General features: G+C 39.4%; 1 protein-coding gene across 1 annotated transcript in view; it reads right to left on the bottom strand.

Annotated features, from left to right (window-relative positions):
* Positions 1–1,368: 1,368 nt before the first annotated feature.
* Positions 1,369–22,369, bottom strand: part of DAAM1 (dishevelled associated activator of morphogenesis 1) — a 181,028-nt gene continuing 160,027 nt past the window's right edge. Inside the window, 8 exon segments of the mRNA XM_007986822.3 lie at positions 1,369–4,091; positions 5,142–5,312; positions 8,938–9,069; positions 11,839–11,899; positions 13,210–13,317; positions 17,304–17,472; positions 18,366–18,454; positions 19,695–19,801. Coding sequence (XP_007985013.2) covers positions 3,882–4,091; positions 5,142–5,312; positions 8,938–9,069; positions 11,839–11,899; positions 13,210–13,317; positions 17,304–17,472; positions 18,366–18,454; positions 19,695–19,801 — 1,047 coding nt within the window. The 3' untranslated portion in view covers positions 1,369–3,881.

Raw genomic sequence — 22,369 nt, 5'->3', positions numbered from 1 at the left:
CCACTCACTGACTAACCTGGAGCAACTTCCAGTTCTGCAAGCTCCATTCATGGTAAGTGCCCCATACAGATGTACCATCTTCAATGTTTTATATGGTATTTTTACTATATATATATTTTTCTATATATATGTTTAGATACACAAATACCATTGTTACAATTGCCTACACTATTCAGTGCAGTAACATGCCGTGCAGGTTTGTAGCCTAGGAGCAATAGGCTCCACCATATAGCCTAGGTGTGTAGTAGGCTATGCTGTCTAGATTGGTGTAAGTATACTCTATGATGTATGCATGGCAATGAAATCACCTATTGGCACGATTTCTCAGAATGTGTCCTTGTTAAATGACACATGACTGTAATTGTGTCTAAACTACAGCATTTTAATAAAGGTTATCCCTTGCCTAACAAAAAACTCACATTATAGAAAAGGGGCAAAGTTCTGGATGGATCACATAACTTCACCCCTCTGTCAGAAGCACATTTCCTTCAGTGATAGTTGTTTTGGGGAAACTGAAGACACTGAAGCATATGATCTGAAAATTTCACATTTCCCCCCTTTCTATTAATACACCAAGGTCAACTGAGGATCTAGGTGATTCTGTACGTAATTCCATACCCAAATATACAAATAGGCTGGGGCTGAGTTTGTGGGTTGGAATAGAACATTTGTCTAACATGCAGAAGGGTCTCTCCTATCAGAGTGTCAGCTCCACAGAACGTTGTTACTATGAAGTTATGCAGTGAGTTGATAAAATACAAGATGGTCAGCTATTACAAGAACATCATGAGTTCATTCCAAGGATAAGAAGAATTAGTGTTTGGCCTGCTTGGGTATTCTATCAACCACTGGGGCAGTTTGTTTCCAACTTGACCTTAAATTGAGTTAAGGGTGGCGAGGCAGCAAATGTGATGTAGGACAAAGGGAAAGCTTCGACTTTCAGAGGGTACTGATAAAACAAATTTCTTGATCTGTATGGGTGCCATTTCCCAAACTGACCCATATCAAATTAATTTTTAATAAGAAAAAAAGTCTCAAAACAGAAAAGCTTTTGATTCTATAGACCAGAGATTATTTTCTCTACTCCAGTTGAGTAATTTCACCAGTAGCCCTACCATACATAAGTTATAACAAGAAATTGTGTAACTCATACATAAACCAAGTGTAGAAAGAGGTGGCATATGATAACCTGAACATACTGAATGCTGCCATAATAGAAAACTATATTCTTCTAGGTCCAGTAAGTACAAGTTTAAAAACACGTATATATTTCTGATTCAGTGAACAGTTTGCAAAATTGAAATTCAGTGGTGGAAACTGTGAAGAAGTTTGATGACGCTGTTTTAATAATTCATAGAAAGACATATGTACACCCAATGAATTTATCTCTTTATTGCATATTGCTATTTAAAAAAAAATGTACAGTCTCATAACACATACATTTTTTTTCTCAGTACTATCTAACGACAGTCTTGCACCTAAAGACTAAGTGGTTCCAACTACTAAGCTAATAAGATACAAGACATATAATTAATTTCACAAATTATGCATTTTCTTTTTGGCATTAATTTAAAAAAACAAACAAAAAAAGTTCAAAATACACACCCAAGAGAGAAAAGTGGCTACTTACACCAGCACCAGTCTAAAAAGTAGAAAGTAGTTTTTTTTTTTTTTGTTTTTCTTTTCAACAATGGCACATGGAATTACCTGCACACAGTTTTTGGGGAAAGAAACCAAAAATGGAAATGGCAAAGGAGGCCCACCAGGATGGCCATATCAAAGGAGGATGATTAAAAGGGGCAAGAGGGACATGCTACACAAACTTGCTCCTTTATGTGACTTTCCCTCCACCTGTCTATTCCTTAAACTGTAAGACAAAGCCATTTTCAAAATACAGTTCCAAAATTGAGCCAGACCAAATTTCTCCTGCTACAAATAGAAAAGAATATACATAGAGGCACTTTAGTTAAGGAACAGACAAAACCATCGTTATATTCCAATCTTCATCTCCAAGCCTTTCTCAGTCAAGACTCTATCTGCACCTTCAACACGGTGTTATTGCAGACTTGGGTTAACTCGGGACTGGGGGAGTGCAACCTCTGCTCTGTATTTATGACTGTTTTATTTGCTAGTCATTTCTTTCCATTTGATGTGTAGAAAGTCACTAAATTTGCAATGAGGAAAAGATGTAAAACCACAGCTCTTGACAACTCTTAGAGCACTATTTCACAGCTTTCACATAGCGCAGATACCTTGCCATCTGTGCTAAGCGTTATAGTTTATACAAACTATTTTTAAATAGTATGATTCCTGTACAGTGCACACATTGGTATTCTATTCATCCCTTAATATCCCCATTAGAATTTAAGCCTTTGGGGGCAGGGACTCTGTCTTGCTTACCATTGTAGCCTTACTATGCCTGGTACATAGTAGGAACTTAATAAATATTTGTTAATTGATGGAAAACTCAATTTAGTGAGTAAATAATGTTCTAGTGCAACAGGACAAACTACTCTCTCCACAGGAAACTCAACCACAACAGGATCGATAGAAAGAAAAGAGAAAACGTTAGCCCTCATCCCCGACTACCAATAAATAAAGCAAAGCAAAAAAAAAAAAAAAAAAAATAGTAACAGTCCTCTTTATATATCACATAATTTAAGGATATTAAGAGTTGGTAGGTTAATGGTAAGCATCTATATTTTATTTTCTAATGTTCATTGTTTTTATTCATGTCTCCCTGAGAGCTTTATTTTTTTGGACTGAAATTTTACAGGTAGCTTTACTGACACACAATTTTAAAATGACAACATATAAACAGCAATCACTTCAAATATACTTAGAGATAAATAGATCTGGGCATCTCTGCTGATGTTGACATTTTGTGCATTCTTTATGTGTCCTTTAGTCCAGACCTATATTTACAGAAAATGCAGCTTGTCCTACAAAACAGAAGATAGAAACTAACAAAAAGGCACCCCATTAAATTTTTTTTTTTTTAGTCATCTTTATCCCTTCAGAGAATTCTTCCTTTAAGTCTTGGGTGAGATATTTTATTTTTAAGGTTTATATATCTATAGTGTTCGAACAAGCACACTCTGGCAATGTTGTTCTTTTAAAAAGCATGGATTGCATTTAGATAGTGTTTTTTCCAAAAATCTGAAGAAATTATCAAGAGCACTTGGCAGAGATAACTTGATGAAATTAGGGGAAAAAATTGATGTCCAACTTTTAAATATACAAAAAATTCTGACATTCTACATAATTCAAATTGTGGGCAAGATGTTCTCAATAAACATTTACAGACTGTATCCTCACACCGATGTCAGAAATCCGAAGCTGGTCCTATCACTGATGCATCTACGTCACAATGTCAGCTATCGAAAACCATTTTAAATCTGTAGTTTTCCAACTCCAGTTCCATCAATGAAAATAATTTCAAAGGATATCAAGCTTGGAAACAATACAATATTTTGCAAGGTTTTTTTGTTTTTGTTTTTTTCTCCTGTTTTGTCTTTGAATCTAGGAAATGTCTCTGTCATCTCTTTCAGGAGATAGTATTGTGCTTCTGAACAGTCATGGCGTTCGGGGAAAGAAAATGAGCCACACTCAAGGTGAATGCATACACGAAGGGTTTCGGAGCACATACATTAACATAAATCTTTTTAACCATACGCAGAGGTCTCCAGACAACACTCAGACATCTATATACATTTTTTAATATATACACACATACATTTACATACACACACATTCACACATTCACTCACAGATGAAGGAAAAAATTGCCACTGTTTGGATTGCAAGGCAGTGTAATGAAACGTTCTAGTCACTTTAGAGGGCCGCTAATGAGCTTTCTAAAAGAAAGTATTCATGGAAGATTAGAAATTAAGTTTTGTGATTGGTCTCTCTCTGCTGCTGTCAGTCATCTGGTTGGTAATGCGTTTGCGATTCCGTTTCAATTTAGAAAGGTCTTTGTCAAACACTTCTCCTGAGCGTAAAGCTGAAACAAGGTCATCAAACTCTCCGCTTTCTTCACTATTCTCTTTAGCTTTTCTCATTTTACGTTCCCTTTCACGTTGTTCTTTGAGCTGCAAATAGAAAGAAATAACCTCTTAGAAACATGTCAAAATGTTGCATTTTGTTTTCAGTAGAGATGAATTCTGTGAAATATGGTAATGCTCCAGACACCAAGCTGTGCTCATCCTATAACCCCTTTGGATATCACAAGAAAGGGTAATTGGAACATGGAGTCTCCATTGTGGAAGCAATGGACAACAACAAAAAATAACCACTGTCTTGTGGTTAGACCCTCACCACCTAGATTCTAGGTAAACTGCATGATATTCTAGTTAAAATAAGAGCAATTGAGGCAATTTGTGTTTTTGCTAATGGAAAAAAAAAAAAAAAAAAAAAGGTATCACTATTACATAGACCCCAAATAACTAAAGCAAATGGTCAGCAGGCCATTTTCCTTATATCAAAGGCTTAGCTTGCATCTACTGTGGAAGCCTGAAACCTGATACACAACAGTTACTGTTATTAAAAGCCAACTAATACATGCACATTGTAGACAATTTGGATAATTCAGATAAAAGGAAGGTGGGGGAAGCATCTTTAATTCTACTACTGTGAACTTTTTAGAGGTTTATCTCACCACTATTATGTTCTATATGTATTAACACATCTTAAGAAACAAAACAGAAAAAGATTTCATGTAGAAATCACTTTGTAAACTTTTCGGTATCATTACTCTTTAAATACATTAAAAGTCTTTTAAGGACTGTGTAAATATACCATTATATAGCCGTTATATCATTTAGAACTCAAGCCCTATTGGTAAACATTTAGGTTGTCTTTAGCTTGGGGCTATTATAAAGAATGCTGCCCTTTTTTGTGTAAATTTATGATTATTTCTTTAAAATAAATGCTAAAAAATGGAATTCCAGAGCAAAGGATGTGGATAGATATATATTTTTTAAGGCTTTGAAATACACTGTTAAATAGCCCAAGAGAAACAACACCAATTAAAATACCACAGCATTCTAGAGAGTACACTGAAGCCTCTCTAAATACTTTTGACTGGGCTGCAGCCATAGGACTTCTAGGAGGTGGAATTGGTCAATTAATCATCCTCTCACCTGAGCTTCCATGCGAGCTCGACGTTCTTCTTCCTCCTTTTTCTTTCTCATATTTTCATTTTCTTGTTTGGCTTCTGAAACAGCTTGAAGAAACTGATCAAAAATGCCAAAGAACTCATCTGGTTGTATTTTGCCAGCCTCTTCCCCAAAGTGCTTCACTGCTTTAGTGAACTTGAAAAAAGATGGTTTTAAGAAGTCAATGTTTCATGAGAATTCCATAATCAAATATAAATAACTTTAGAAAGACTAAAGCCCAGATTGAGTCAAGCATAAGTTTTGTTTGCTCATTTATTTTTATTTATTTATTTTTTTTGGAGATGGAGTTTCGCCATCACCCAGGCTGGAGTGCAGTGGCATGATCCCAGCTCACTGCAACCTCTGCCTCTCGGGTTCAAGTGATTCTCCAGCCTCAACCTCCCAAGTAGCTGGGATTACAGGCACATACCACCACGCTTGGCTAATTTTTGTAGTTTTAGTAGAGTAGGGGTTTTACCATGTTGGCCAGACTGGTCTCAAACTCCTAACCTCAGGTGATCCACCCACCTTGGCCTCCCAAAGTGCTGGGATTACAGGCGTGAGCCACCATGCCCGGCAGTTTTTCTTGTTTTGTTTTGTTTTTGTTTTTAAGAGATGGGGTCTTACATGTTGCCCAGGCTGGAATGCATATGTTATTGGTTTTTTTTTTTCCCCCCCAAATTTATGGAGTCTTACATGTTACCCAGGCTGGAGTTTAGTGGCTATTCAAAGGTATGATCACAGCAAACTACAGCCTCAAACTCCTGGGCAATCTTTCCCCTTAAGCCTCACAAGTAGCTGGGACTATAGGCATGTGCCACTGCACCCGGCTAAGTCAAACATAACTGATGGATTCTAGTGAGCCTATATTTATCTTCAGCTGCTGAACATGTCTATTAATCATTTCTAAGTAAAAATTTTAATACTCCTTAGCTTTTGAAACCATTTATTCCTGTCTACCTCATTTGAGCTTAACATGTATGATGACCTCCTATGACTTTTTATTAACTAAACAGTAGTAAAAACAAAATATTGTAGAGCACAGCACCCCAGACATAAAACTAACAGCAAACTCGGCAGGGGGAGAGAAACTTGTACTTTTAACTTTTCTTTGAAGTAGTTTAAAATCATTTACTGGTGCCATATGGTCAACATAGAAAGCAAATGGGAGCCAGTGTCTCTTAGCTGCTTTTCCCAATCATAAATAATGCTGCTATTGTTGGGATATTTTCAGGGTCTCAATGAGAAAACAGTAACTGAGTATGGAATCTTTAATGCAACCCAGTATATGACTGAGAATACAATTTTATTCCAAATTCTTTGTTTTAGAACCCCTTTCAATGCCAATCTTTTTTAAAAAAAGTTTTTTAAAAAAAGATATGGGGTATTGCAATGTTACATTGCCCAGGCTGGACTCAAACTCCTAGGCACAAGTTAGCTGGGACTATGGGTACATGCAATATGCCCCAGTGTCAATCTTTTTAAATGGCCAAAATGCAACATACCAAGGAAGAAATTTATGAAGTTAGATAAAAATATATGTATACAGTAACAATAGTATATCCAGTCTCGTTTTAGTTCTTCCAGAGGTTATCTTCATAACTCAAGACAGTATGTTTTCAATAGTCTTAGCATTACAACTACCCAAATAATATTCAATGTCAAATTGTTTGTTAAAATTATACTTCCTTCTGTAAGGATCTAATGCTATTACTCCTAAGCTACTAAGGATACTGTTCCTAGCTTCAAAGTCAAATACATTTTTCCCCATGCCCAATCAACTACTTAACATTTTCCAGATTTTAAGTTTTCTTCATATTTAGACCATGCTGTGTTTATGCAGTGCCCCCAAACAGTTTATAATTGGTTTTATTTTTATTGCTTTGTCTTTGTTACATTGTTAGGTTCTTCTGATATTTCAGTGATACTATCTACCTAAAATATTTTCAACATTTATTTTTAAATAAAACAAGTTTTGGCTTATATTTATATATATTTTACAGTTACTATATCTTTAAATTTGTAATAAAAGTGTCCTTTTTACCATTTCTGTCTTACTGAGGAGTTTTCAATGTTTTACTTATTTGGAAATACTCTATTAGAAAAGAGTTCTTCGGGCAAAAACATAACATTCTTCAGACACCATATATAGTGCTCTAGCTTGTTCCATGGTTTTATATGCTAATTTATAAAAGTTCTGGTATGAACAAAATAGCAATAGACAGTCTACAACCGGATTTCTAAAACATTCAAGTTCACGTACTTCAGGCCATCCCGAGTGATCTTTTTATCAAGGAATTCTAGTGATCATGATGTCATGTATATTGAAATCTTAGAAATCTAAAGAAAACCAGGCCCAGATTAAAGTTCCACCCCCTATACACACACACACACCCCAGTCAGTGTGCGAGGGGGAAATTTACCAGGTCTTTATGTTCTGCTAGACGATCTTCAACATCAGAGAAGCTTGACGCTGGCTACTGTGATGAACAAGCTGACAACAGCCAGTTCACACACAAAAATGTTTGAGCCCCTTGATGAAGTAGGTGCTATATTGCTCAGGTGGGATATCAGGACAGGGGGAATCTCTTCCTTTATGAAGCACAAACTCTAAAGTGGTGAGGCATACATAAAACATGGCTGGGGGCTTTCACAGTGGAGGTCTGAATGGTGGTTGCTGACATCAGTTGACTGATTTCCACTGTGGGATATCAGAGGTTGGACCTCTGACAGCAGCCATTTGAACATATATTGTCATTTATTTAATAAGGTTAGAGAGGAGGTTTAATGTTGAGATTAGCTAACGCATGTGAACAGCCTACTTCTGTACTTTAATTGGTATGTGTGTACATTTACATAAACAATCATCCATATCTACAACCAAACAGGTGACCAGAGAAAAATAACATCCATTTACCGAAGTTTTGAAACACAAGACTCAAGTAAAAGCAAGAGTGTTGTGGCAACTGAGAGATGGGTGGAGTAAAAGAACCAATTGTGGGGGAGGGCGGGAAGGGTGTTAATATACTTTATAAAGAATGAGAAGAGGAGAGAAAATGAGAGACGCTGTACATATCTTGTATATGAATGTGAATGCATTTTGGAAGAGGAAACAACCTGAGATAGAGAGGAGTGAGGTGAAGCTGAGGAGCTAAAGGTCGTGGTTATCAACCAACAAAAATTTCTCTTCTAAGGGAACACAAAAAGTGAAATAGCAGAAATCATAAAAATAAATGTCTTACTAAAAAAAAAAATAACTCTTGCAATGAGACTGTGAATTAAAATGTATCTCTTTTAGCAAGTTCTGCTGGAGATTTATACAGGTAGCATCCTGTCCTCCAAGGCTGTATCTCAGATGAGCATATTACATAATTAGGCACATGGTTTTAGTAACATCAAATTGCACATTTGATTCTACCCCTGGTTTTCATCATCTACTCTTTTCTGGCTCCCAGAGATAAGTACTTCAAGCCAATTTCAACCAAGAGAAAACTGTCAAAGTATTTGCTGGTCTCATACCATTCAAAGCCTTCAAGGTCTTGCAACATAGGCCAGTCAGACAAAAACGGTGTGTTCAGATTAATCACAGTCTTGGAAATGAAAACACACCTATGTCATACAAAACAATGGAATCTGGAAAGTAATTATCTACTACTTTATTTCCTGCACCATGAAGTTTGGATCTCACTCCTGCTATTTCCTGTACAGAATAATAACTGAAAGTATCACAATGAAGCCCAGTCCACTCAAACAACAGTCAGTGCACAAGGGGGAAACTTACCAGGTCTTTAGCTTCTGCTAGAAGATCTTCAACATCAGAGAAGCTGAAGCTGGCTACTGTGATGAACTGGCTGACAACAGACACAAACTTATCTCCAGGCTGTGGGGGCTGAGACTTCTGATATTCCAGCTCCTTAAACACAGGAAATGAATAATGTCAATGCAGGCTTCAAATACAGACATGAGACACACCTTGTCTCATATTTCACATGCCTTAAATTTAATAAATGAGAATGGCAAACACATCAAAACTTGTTCTAAAACATTTTGTTATACTCTAGTGCCCCTGCCCTTCCTCCCACCATGCCAGAGCCATCCCATATGCACACGCATATTTGCAAATAGCAATTTACCAACAACCTAAGTACTTGATCTATTACTCTTTCAGACTTTAGAAAGCAAGCAGATTTGCATTTGGATAAAATTAATAGAAGTTAAACAAATAGTGGGGGCAAACTGAACTCTAAGGGCTTGTGAGTGAAAACAAGAGACTCTGCTTGTCAATATTCCATGCTTAGAATTCTGGTGTCTTGATTTTTTTCTTCTTTCCCTCTCAGCCAAGTCTATTTACTTCTTAAACTGTGGGATATAGGTCAGTAGAATTTTGGCTGTAGCATTTGGCACCATAATCTTCTACCATTTTTCTCTTGTCCATACCATATTGGTTTTTGTGAATAGGCTTGTAGGGGAATTAGTCTCTTGTTAATTATCCATATTCCCCATTACCACAGCAATGAACACAGATGATCCAAATCTAATGTTATTAGTTAAGTTAATCATTGCCAGATGCACATTCTTATTTAAAGTTCACAACATCCCTATAAGTGAGGGATCACTAGTCCCATTATACAGACACATACATTAAGGTTTGAAGGGATATATATTACTTGCCCTGAAGTAGTGCTGACCAGTGACAGAGCCAATTTGAACTCAGGCCTGCCTGACTCCAGAGTCTTGGTAATAACTATGTTGTATACCAATTGACTTAAACTGGATGCTCCCTTATTTTCTTGCATTGGCAGAGATCTTCACAAGCAGGAGTGTAGTCGTCACAGTTTATGGGTTCTGACTCAGCTCTACCACTGATTTGGTTCTTAACCATGGCATGTTGCTCTGGGCCTCAGTTTATTGATTTTTTTTTTTAAGGGGGCAATATCCACATCATCACTAGACTCAAATGAAATAACAGAAGTGAAAACTCATCAATTAGGGAGCTGGCGCTGATTGGAAGAAACTGCCATAATTCTAGCACTTTAGCCTGGAAAGTAAGTGTATCTGTGTTCAATGTGGGGACAGGAAAGGCATTTGAAAGTGTTTCATTAATGTATAATTTCATAAATATTCATCTCTGATACCTTCAAACAATATAATTAATTTGTGTAAAGCACAATTAGAAGACATAGCTATTTGGCCAGGCCAAGCTCTGCCGCCTGCTATTTTCTGACAATACCACACCCACCTCCAGGGGTAGGGGAGGCTTCTATATCCCCTTTCCTATAAAAAGTGTGATACAGTGTATATGACCCAAGGGGTAGAGTGATTTCAGCAAAACTATCCTTTAACAAAGCAGCAACACAAAATTTCCCCAGAAGCCCCCACCCCAGGCCTTGCTCTGACCTGGCTCAGAAGCAGGGGTCAGAGCCAGGCTTCAGGGTCATCATAATGACCATGGACTCTCTGGGGCTGGGAGAAAAAGTTCAATCAGTTTATTTTTTTTTTAATACTGCCCCCCACTCCCTACATTAAAAAAAAAAAAAAGGAAAAAAAACCTCACATGTTCCTTAATTTATTGAAAACAAAAAATTAGACATTGTGACTTTAATTTTTATTAGAGATATGTCTTTAATTAGTTCAACTACTTTCTATGGCAGTTTTATGATTAAAAAAAGAAAAGAAGGGAGAGTTCTCACAGCATTACCGATAAATGATCTGAGATACTTATGAGAGGCACCTGTCCAAGCTGCCTGCATGTCCATCTCCTTCACCCAGAGCAGGCCCGAGCTATGTCTGCTTCGAGCACGGTCACAGGGACGCTGCTCTGCCAGCCTGTTCTCATCCTTGCCCCCTCTCTCGCTGGCAGCTACATCTGCACAGTACCCACAGGGCACTGTGCCAAAAGGCACATTTCATCCTACCAGCTCCAGTCTGCCAGCCTGACCGGTTTTCCTTCCTCAAAGGCCTGGGCCCAGGTTGTCTTGTATGCCTGGGATAACCTCCCTCTATGCACCTAAGTTTACCCCACCCTCCGAAGCCACAGCTCAACTTCTTTTCCAAAAGAGAAGTTTCCTCTAATAGGGGCCAATTGTTCCACATGTCTCCAAAGTACCCTCAACCTGCTGCCTTCCTTAAGGCACCTCTGTAATCACTCTGCTATCTGGACATGGCCAGGCTGAGGGAAGTGGCTGCTCAGATTATTGCAACACCTGGAGGACAAGGATTCTGAGTCATCGTGACCCTCGGCTAGAGCATGTACTACAGTGTCTGCTTAGTAAATACTCCCCAAAGGACCAAGACAAAAACAACAGAGAAGTTCTATTGCTCTACCAAAAGTGAACACCATATATTAGCAGCACTTGGAAACTGAGAGGGTCCCTGAAGATCATCTAGCCCAACCCACTCATCCTGATGAATCCTGCCTCACCGATAAATTGGTGGCACGCTAGGTCCAGTTTTCAGTTCCTCCTGCAGTGACTCACCCATGACCCCTGCTGCCTGCAATCAAGTTGCCAGGCTGAACATAACCTGCCTTTGCTTCTTGTGGTGGTGGTTCTTATTTTTTAATCAATAAATGTTTATTCCGGGTATACCACATGCCAAGACAACCAGCAACTCATCTGCTGGAAACCACCAGCACTAGAGATAGTGAAGAAACTGGGAATTAGAACAAAAAACAAATACTCACTGTCTCTACTGCTTTCAAGCCACTTCTCAAGGTACTTATTTCTTTGTCCAGCTCAGTCATGCTGTTGTAAATAGCAATGTTTTAGCAATCAACATGTGACTTACACATACTAAATATAAGATGGGTTTAAATATTTCACGCTTGGAAGTCCATACTAGTTTAATTTAAATGTTTAAAATTCCCTTCCATGCTCAGATCTCAAAGAAAGACAACAGTATTTTAAACTCATGAAATGTAGGTATAAAATTATGTTTCTTGTTTTCTGTAGCCAGCAGGTATATTTTATAGGTCAAAAATAGCAGAATAGAAATATCTGCCATCTGTACAAGAATATTTTATGTTTCAAACTCAAAAAAATCTCACTTCAGCAAATTACTCCATGTAGAAATAAATCTCTTGCCATACTTGGCTCCCTTTGAAAATAAAACAAAAATAAGTTCATCTGCAATCATGTTCACATTGTAGTCTGTATAATCAGTGTTCTGCTTTTCACTAAGGCCCCAATAATATAAATATTACAAGGTAATGGCTTAAGTTGTAATCAACAATGATTTTTCATAAAGTTGTATTAACTAGTTTTTATTTTCATCTTTTTTTTTTTTTTTTAATAGAGAAAGGTTCTTGGGCTTCTCCCATACATAACACTTTGTATTTCACGGCTTTTAAACATCAGAGCTTGAAACTGAATTCTCCCAGATAATTTACAACATATAAAGAAACTCACCAGTACTTCAGTTAATTTCATGCCTTATATAGTATATTTCCACCAGATTCCATGAACAGAGGGAAAAAATGAGCCTGCTCATTATACTTTTCAAATTCACTGCAAAAAGATGCAGTTTATGTTTTAAAAAAAGAGCCAAAAGAGGGAGGGAAAAACAGCAAGGAAAATTGCCTGCTTCTCAGTCTCTGAAACGTGGTGTGAAGTTTGTGGTAAAAATTTGGCAACTTTCCATTTTATTTTTAGCTTCATTTGCATAAAGACTGCTTCCCATTAAAGAGCCGCCTTGGTTTCTGGGAGTATGTGTGCACATGTGAAAATTATTAGCAACGCCCTGACACTTAGGTCTTCTATTTGCTTAGTCATGCATCTTTATTTAACTAAGGGTGCTCTTACCTGTGTTTAAAACACCTGCCCTTTAAAAGTACGAAAGTTAAAAATTTCATGCAGTATTCCAAAGAAGCTAGAACAAACATATATTCAAAACTTTGTAACACATTTGAGTGATTTGGATGAGATTCAAACTTTATTTCATACAATGTTCAGGGGAAAACAAATAGAAAGACTGACTTCATGCAGTGCTGACTACCTCAATGGCTAACACACAGTCCAAGTGATTTAAGAAACTAACATTCACTGTAAGTACTTACTTTACTTTCGCAGCTTGAGGAATATCCTGCAATTCTTCATTTAGATTGAGAACACTGGGGTACTTATTTTCCACAATAGTGATGAGATAGTGCAAAAGGGTAATGTTTCTACAATTGAAGAAGAGTATTAAACATTTAAATTATTTTCATTTAAAGTACATAAATATATGAAGAGTTAATATCTGCATATGATTTATATGCTCAAATGGTAGAACCCACAATAATGCTATATTACCTGCATTAATGTTAAAATTTGGAGGTTCATGTAAGGCAGGGATTCTCAAGAGATGGGAATAATGGGAGAGCCTCCATGGGGATTACATAGATAGATGTCAAAAAGAAGCACACAGTTTCTAAAAAGAGGATAAGAATTACATTTTGGGCCCATAATGAGCATCTTTCAAAATCTGGGTAATGGGATGGGTGATCTAAGTGAATCTGAACCACTGCCAGTGGAGATAAGCTCAAGTTTACCTTCCCACTGGATTCACCCTAAAATGGGGTGTGCCCTGCAGGTTTATAACTAGTAGGCGGTGGAGTGGAGTGGGATGGGATGGAGAGTGAGGGATGTTTATTCCACTGAAAAGGGCAGCTATTCTTGAGTCTAAAGTACAGAGCAGCAACTCACTGATGACAATTATTGATTTTTTTTTTTTTTTTTTTTTTTTTTGAGACGGAGTCTCTGTTGCCCAGGCTGGAGTGCAGTGGTGCAATCTGGGCTCACTGCAACCTCCGCCTCCTGGGTTCAAGTGATTCTCCTGCCTCAGCCTCCCGAGTAGCTGGGATTACAGGTGCCAGCCACCACATCTGGCTAATTTTCGTTATTTTCAGTAGAGACAGGGTTTCACCATGTTGGTCAGGCTGGTCTCCAACTCCTGACCTCAGGTGATACACCGGCCTCTGCCTCCCAAAGTGCTGGGATTACAGGTGTGAGCCACCGTGTCTGACCTATTGATAGTTTTTAATAAGGTTTCACCCAAAGGGTGGTCAGAAAGTTAGAAAGCCCCCTTTCTCGGGGCTGAACCTGGAAGTGGGCCATAACTGTCACCATGTGATATCCTCACAGCCCTGAATCCACTTCCTAATTTAGCAACACTTCAACTCCTAACTGCATAACTCTTAGTAGTTAAAACAGTTGGTTGTGCCAGCTCCCTCTCTGGTGGTGACAGGGCTGAACTCTGATTGACCTGGATTGAAAAGACAAGCACGTAAGAAACAGTATCTATTAGGCAACACTGTGTTCCTCTGATCCCACTGTCACTGACTGCTACACATTGCTATCACCTGGACTCCAGATGCTGGGCTAACCCCAGAGATTCATTTAACTGGAATGAGGTGGAGGCAGGCATGGGCATTCTTTAAAACTCCCTGTTGATTTTATCAAGCAGCCAGGATCAAGAACTACTTGTCTGTTGAGGTTAGAATTAGGAGGGTAAAAATACATTCCTTTAAAAAACATTTCCATAATTTAGGCAGTTTGCTAATTCACAGTGCAAACCCCAGTACTCCCACTCACCTTTAACCAAAGGAATCAGAGTTTTCAAACAATTTTCCTTTCTATAACAATGAAAACCATTTCTGATTACCCTTGCCTTTCATAGAGACAATGCAATCCTATAAATCCTCATTTTTCTCACTCTCAGTCTCTCAATAATTAGAAAACAATTGCCCACCAAAGCAAAACAGTGGCCAATGATTTTGGCCACTTATTTTCATATGTTCATGTGCATCCTTCCATTTCATTTTTTTTTTTTTCTGAGATGGAGTCTCGCTTTGTTGCCAAGGCTGGAGTGCAGTGGTGGCGATCTTGGCTCACTGCAGCCTCAGCCTTCTGGGTTCAAGCGATTCTCCTGCTTCAGCCTCCTGAGTAGCTGGGACTACAAGCGCGTGCCACAACGCCCGGATAACTTTTTGTATTTTTAGTAGAGACGAGGTTTCACTGTGTTAGCCAGGAGGGTCTCCATCTCCTGACCTCATGATCCTCCGGCTTGGCCTCCCAAAGTTCCGGGATTACAGGTGTGAGCCAGTGCGCCCAGCCTTCATTCCAATTTTGCTCTTCACAGAACCTACCTGTCTGCCCATGTGATTCTTACCTAAGGGGCACATGGAGCGAGCAAAATGCCAGCCACCATCACAAGAAAGAGTGAGGCTATTTTTTTCATTTTTTAAAAGAAATGCTTTGCTATTGAGAGACATTTCAATTAATTTCCTTAACCATACACACCTTTCTTGCTATAGAAAGGTTTAAAACGACATCCGATCTTCCATATTTGTTTGCGATCCAAATAATACCTCTTTGACTAAATGCAAATTCTTAAGGAAGGAACAACAACAGCTACACATTTGATTCCACCCTGGTCATTACCAGTAACTGAGCATTCCATGCTGAGTGAATGCACCCTTCCTGCTGACTGTCCCAGCACCTACACTATCTGATTAGATTCAATGGAACATCGTTCATGGGTGACTGCTTACAGGCAAAGTACTTTGCTAGGCATGCAGGTGTATAAGGCATGGGCGCTGCATTTGGGGACCAAATACTAAAGGCAGAAAAAAAGAGGAAAAGGAAAGATCAGAAATAGTTGTAGATTGTTCTTTTGAAAAGGCTTGTACATGATATCAATTCTGTAGTAACCTCAGTAAATAAGCAGAGAATCATGTAAGTGCCAGGTGATTGGTAAGTACTGAAGGTGGGTGATTGCTTTTGTGTGTGTACAGTTGAAGAGAATGCCCCTCCTTAAAAAGGTAGCTGGCTCTTTAGACACAAATAAGATCTGCTATTCCCTACTACAACCTCCAGATAAGATCCTTCTGTTGCTAATAGAGCTGTGAATGGACCAACAACACAGGTGTCAAATACCTGTAAGGCCGAATACCTTGCTTGTTGTAACCACAGGCAAGCTGAATGAGCCACCTGACCCTGAGTCAGTTTCTTACCTGACAACAGGTGACAACAGTATTTGGCTTATGTACTTCACAGGTTAGTGGGACAATCAAATGTGAAAGTGCTCTGAAAAGGATCAAGTGTTTACATTAAAAATAAAGTGACAGGGCTATAACAACAGCTGCTCTTCATTAATCTATCTCTACATGATGCAAAACCAACAAATTAACACATTGCTTATTTCTTCTAGGATGGATTTAGGGTTGCCAGAGTACTATGCTTCACGAACCCTATAGAAAATATAGGGTAAAAGCCCTTATTAGTTAGAAATAATTAGGGTGAACAGCCCATGTTTCTAAAAAGAATTTGGGTATGGAGAAGCTTACCTTAGAAACAATTGTGCAAGTTCCTTTGAAGTCAGTGAGAACCTCAGAGAAACAAAGCTCTCAGGGAAACTTGAGTTAATATGCCTAATGACCCTACCCTGTTAATGACACAAGAACGTTTTCACATCTTTAATGAGAATCTGTTCACCTAAAATGCAGCATTGAACACTTTCTAGGAAGCATTTTAATGAGACCTGCAATGAGCAACTGAGTATTAATAGCCAAAATGCATTTATACATACGTTTTTAATATAGTTGCCAGCTCCACTGTATAAGGAAAAACATAACGTAAAAACCCCAAAAGCTTCATATTCTAGCACCAACTATCAGTTTTTTTCTTTTCTGTGGAACACGGTTTTCTATAGAGGGGTCATGGGGAGATGTCGAGTGCTGGTAACATTCTGTCCTTGAGCTGGGCGCTGGTTACACAGGTGTGTTTAATTTGTGAAAAATCATCAAGCCCAACATTTGTGATGACTGACCCCTTCTTAGTATATTATACTATAATAAAAAGTTTACAAAAAACTAATTTTTAAAAAAGGGAGGACAAAACAAAAACAACAGCAAAACTTAGAACAGATGATGTCCCTGTGGACCAAAAATGGATGAAGGATAATTGGTCCAACAGGAATATGGGAGATGCCTGCAGTCATGAGAGAGGTTAGAGAAGAGTCAATGTCAGAGAAGGGAAGAAAGCAGTGAGAAAGAGAAGTTCCAACTGAAGACTGCAATGCCATGAAGGCTGAGGAGGACCAGAGGGGCACAAATCTGAGCCTGGACCTACACACCTGGCTCCCCCAAGTGTTGGAAGATCCCATACTTACTTGTCGATGCTGGATTTTGTGTCAGCAATTTTGTTTAGGCTGGATATCTTGAAACCATATGCATTCCCTCTTTGACCTTTATTCATATAATTTCCAAATGCCAAAACCACCTCCAGCAACTGCTTGAGGGCACTGCTCCTAAACACCTCTTCTGAGCCAGAACGAATTGCTTCAAAACAAAACACATAAAAACACAACGATTACCAAGTGTTTCGTTGTTTGAAATCAAGACGTTTCAGTGATACCCATTCTAAATTCACACACCTAATAACAGATATTGAAGATGTAAGACTGAGTTGTTGGGTTACCCAGGGCACTTTCAAAATGCTTAAACCAGAAGCAAACAACAAGGACAGGGAAAACCAACTCAAGTTGTTACCAACACCCATAGACAGCTGCAAAATCCTATCCTTTCTCAGGCCTTTCTTGGCTGACTCATCAGTCATAAGCACTGAGGAATATCTAGAATAGCAATCCCATCTCCAGTATTTCTTTACAAACACTTACTTGTCTGGTGTGAGTCAGGTTAGCAGGAGTATTGATCAATTCCACTGACAGAAAACTGGTCAAATGTGTTACATGTTATAGCTTACAGGTGTCATAACAGGGATCAGCGCTTAGGTTGATGCATGATTCCAGCCTGCATTCTGTGGCTGTGCTCTTCAGTGGCCTTGCCCACATTTCAAACATTTAAAAATTTTAAAAATCAAACCACACAACATCCTCAAATCTTCCCTTTGACAAATCTACTCAGGCTCTGTTGTAAGGAAGCTAATTATAGGTTTAATGCTAATAGCAGTGAGATTAATTCCTCACATCCTTGTAGTCAAAAGCTCAGCCCTGTAGAGGAGACCAGGAGGTGTGCTGTGAGCTCCCAAGATTAGGGCAGTGCATCAAGCATTGACCTTAAGTAAACATCCCTCAGAATTTTAAAAGGTTTTGAGCCAAAAAATAAAATAAAAAATCACCAAGGGCATCTTGTTTACTACACGCACTTGGATTGCACTTTTAAATGCGTTGTAATGATGAACATAATTTCCAATCTAGGCAGCTTGACTTTACCTTCCACTTTAGGCTTCACTTCTGCCACACGCTCTGCAAACTTCTTTTTGAAGTACAGCGATTGCAACCTTTGCTGATAGTGATTAATTCTGTAAGAGCAAGCATGTACTAATTGATATTCATTTAATATATCTAGGTTCACTTAGTGACATATGGAGGTGGAGGTACCTAGAAGCACCTCCCCCAACACCCACCCACACACATACATTAGTTGCTCTCATGGACAGGAACACAGGACATAAAGCCAGCTTTGCCTGGAGAGCCCATTTTGGTTTGACCTACAGGGGCTATTCGGCCAACTGCAGCAGAGTCCTTAGCTCCAATCAAGGCAACTGCTAAAAGAAAGTGGGAGCCTGCTGCTGCTGCTGTTGACTAAAGCCCCTCTCTCCTCCCTCAGAGTCCCAGGAACTCTTTTGAGCGTAGAAGAGATAAAAGGGAATGAAAACGTAAAGAACATCCTACTGCAAATAAAGGACAGTTCCCTACACTTCTCCGAAATTCCAAATTTCTTAACTTTCCATTTTACTTTCCAAAGTAAAAACTGGTTTCCAGTATCCTCTTCCCACATTGTCCTCTCCTCACTCCCATCTGCAAACCTCCCTCTGTCTTCACAGTGAGGACCCTCTCTGCTTCCCTAAAGGAGAAAGCTGTGCCCTGAGGTTCACTGAGAGTTTCAGGACCACTGGTCCTTCTCTAATGCGGAATCAATTTTCTAGGCCTGAGATAGCAGATCGACTTAGCTCATATGCCAAACCTAATTATGAAGCTGTGGCTGCCTCAGGGCTTTCTGGAGAAGGGTTCAGAGAGCTTGCCAAGGCTCCGTGGGAAGAGTGCCATGATCGATTAGTGATGTCTGCATGTGTCACAATTTGACATCTAGACCCTGGTTGTCCAATTACGTGGGCTTCAGACTGACATTGTCAGAATCTGTCCATATATATATATATTTTTCCTTTTTTTTTTTCTATTTTACAACCACCTTGCCATCCTAAGCTACTTGGAAGTATGAGACAATATCCCAAGAAATCAAACTGGTGCGGAGAATGATACTGACTAGAATCAAGAAAAGTTATTACTTGATAAGGCCAAAGGGGCCCAGAAATAGAGATAATTGTGAAAAAACCCTCACCCTGGCTCACCCATAGGCAAGAACTGACATAAACAGAACAATGAAATTCCACATCACTCAGACTTGAGAAGATTTTTAGAATGAAAAAGCTTTCAAGTTAAGCCAGGTTAATTAGCCCAAACAATTCAACATGAATTGAAAATTCATGAAGCTTAGAAAGGGAAGGGACATCTTCACATTCTAAGCATTTTCAAACTCACCGGCTCATCTCAAAAAGAAATCTATCAGCCTTGGCCATCCGATCTAGTTCGTGTTTATGTTCCTCCAACAGGTCAATGTCACTTTTTTCAGGAACAAATTTCAAGAGCTGAAAAGTACACACGAATATTAAAACCGGGTTTATCACTTAAATCCATGTAGTAATTTTTCACCCTTTCAGTTAATTTGTCCAAAGATAAAATGTTAACTCTTGTTGAATTTATAAGCTCTGCTCACAGGTTAAGATACAATAGAAATGATGAAATCTTTTCATTTTTACTTGAAAGTAGTTAAATGGGTATAAGATTCATCCCTGGCACTCTTCTGCTCTCAAATCAGAATTGTGGGAGTTCTCTACTGGAACCTCTTTTTCACAGACCACTAGAAGGACCTCAGAGAGTCAATGCTCTCATCAGAAGATGATACAACTGAGATCCAGAGAGAGTAACCCATTCACCCAAGATTACAAAGCAAGTTTGTGTAGTGATTAGAAATAGAACCTAGGTCTCTTGACTCCCAGCTCTATGCCTTTTTCTGTTACATCATGCTGGAATGAATAATTCCATTTGTAGTTTCCATTCCATTTTCTTATTTTTCTGGTTTATCTAATTCAATCTTTTTTTTCCCCTTCCATGTAGAGCTGGGTGAGAGGAACACAGTGGGATTTGATGTTTTTAATTTCGTAGTTTATTTTGAAGGAAGAAATGAGCATGGGATGTGGAAGAAATAGTAACAATATTTAAAACTGAAACAGTGCTTCTGTATGTGTCTTATTTCCTTTCAAGGTACACATGTTTTGGATGTGTATGCAAGACCTGTGGACTCATGCTGTTTTGGAGATCAAATGCCCTTAGCTTTTTTTTTTTTTTTTTAAAACATGACCTTCTTGACTTTGAGGCTCTCCCCAGAATTTGATGCTGGAATTAGATGATCCATTTAGTAGGGCTTCAAATGTTTGCTGGATTTAACTGAGGGACCTCAGAAAAGTCAGTTAGTCTGGGTGTCATCAGCAGAGAGGGAGAATTGGAATTACAGGCAAGTGTTCTGTGAGGCTAGAATACATTCCAGGCAGAGTGTATACTGTGTGCCGGGGCCTGGAATGGGCAGCACAGCACTTACGCAGGTAGAAGGGCAGTGGTAATGTCAGTGGGAGAGGGCAGGGTAGGCAAGGGCAGGGAGTAGCAAGGCCTTATAAGAAGTTCTGTCTTTACTTTGAAAGCACTGGGACATACCTTGAAAATCTCATGTAGGAGAGTGAGTTTACATTTTTTTAAAAAATCACTGTGCTTGAGGGATGGAAAAAGAATTAGAAGAGATTAAAAATGAGAGGGGGTCATGATTAGATAGTGGTACAGTAAGTAATCTAAGTAATCTGGGTGAGAGATGATAGTGGCCTGGATAGGGTGGAGCTAGTGGACAGATTATAGAGCTATTTATGAGACTTGAATGGAATTGTCCTGACTTGATGGATTGTAGTATATGAGGGAGAAAGAGTCAAAGATGATGCCTGGGCTTCTGGCTTAGGCAATAACGTAACAGGGAACCCAGGAAGAGAAGGCTGGAGGTAGGGTGGGCCAGAATGGGGAGGAGAAGGTGAGTTTAATGTTCAAAATGATTGCATGGAACCAAGTCATGATTTCTATTAGGCAGTTGGACAAATGGGTCTGAAGCCCTAGGAAGATGCGTTTGGAAGCTGAAGCATGGCATTGGTTTTAACAGGTAGGTTACTGAAGGTGCGGGTGTCAGTGAGATTAGGAGAGGTGCCGTCAAGAGAAAAAAAGCAGGGCTGGAGAGAACCAGTATTCAAGGGGCCAGGACAAGAAAAGGAAAAACCTTTAAAAGGAGGCCACGGACATGCAGCCAGAGAGGCCTGCATGGCTCACAGGGCCACGGGAAGGCAGCATTTCAGCATGCAGCAAGTGGCCATGGGTGCCAACACCCCCAAGAAACTAAGAAAAATGAGGACCCTGCAGTATCCCCTGGCTCCGGCAACAGGGAAGTTGCAAGTGCCCCTGAGAAGAGCTCTAGGGAGGGGAGGACAGTGCAGCAGAGTGGGTAGAAAGAGAGTGTGGATGGCTTTCAAGACTCTGGCAGTGTCAGAGAGAAGACAGTAGCTAGATGGGGATGGGGAGTCTTGAGAGGGGCACGTGTATAAGGGGTGTGTGTGTGTGTGTAATGGATGTGTGCATGGGGGTGTGTGTGCACAGTGTGTGTGTAGGGGTGTGTAGGGGTGTGTGTGTAGGGTGTGTATGTGTGGTATATGTGTGTAGAGACTGTATGTAGGGGTGTGTTTATGTGCTAAAGGCTGACACTTGAATGAGCTAAGAGTAGAGAGGGTGGGGCTGCAGACCTAGAGGAGGGGGCAGTCAATCCAGCTGGGGTCCTGACTAGAAGGAAGGAATGGGGCCAGAGCAAAGGGAAGGGATATCCCCTCCTTCCTAATGGGATGGAAGTGGGGGAAGATGGAAGTAGATGCCAGGAAGTTCATAGGTCTGGGAGCCTGATAGCTTCTAGGCATTTCTGCTCCTGAGTTCAAACGGTGACACTATTCAGGATGTATCTTGTTCTTTCTCAGTGCAGGGAAGGAAGGGAGGAAGGCAAGAAGAAGGGAAGAAAAAGAGAGAGGAAAGCATCACCTCAGCCTCCCTCAGCTTGGATTTTTACCCACTGGGCAAGG

This window comes from Chlorocebus sabaeus, chromosome 24, assembly GCF_047675955.1.
Source record: "Chlorocebus sabaeus isolate Y175 chromosome 24, mChlSab1.0.hap1, whole genome shotgun sequence".
NCBI lineage: Eukaryota > Metazoa > Chordata > Mammalia > Primates > Cercopithecidae > Chlorocebus > Chlorocebus sabaeus.
Note: the sequence above shows the minus strand (reverse complement) of the source record. Positions and strands in the feature narration are given on the sequence as shown.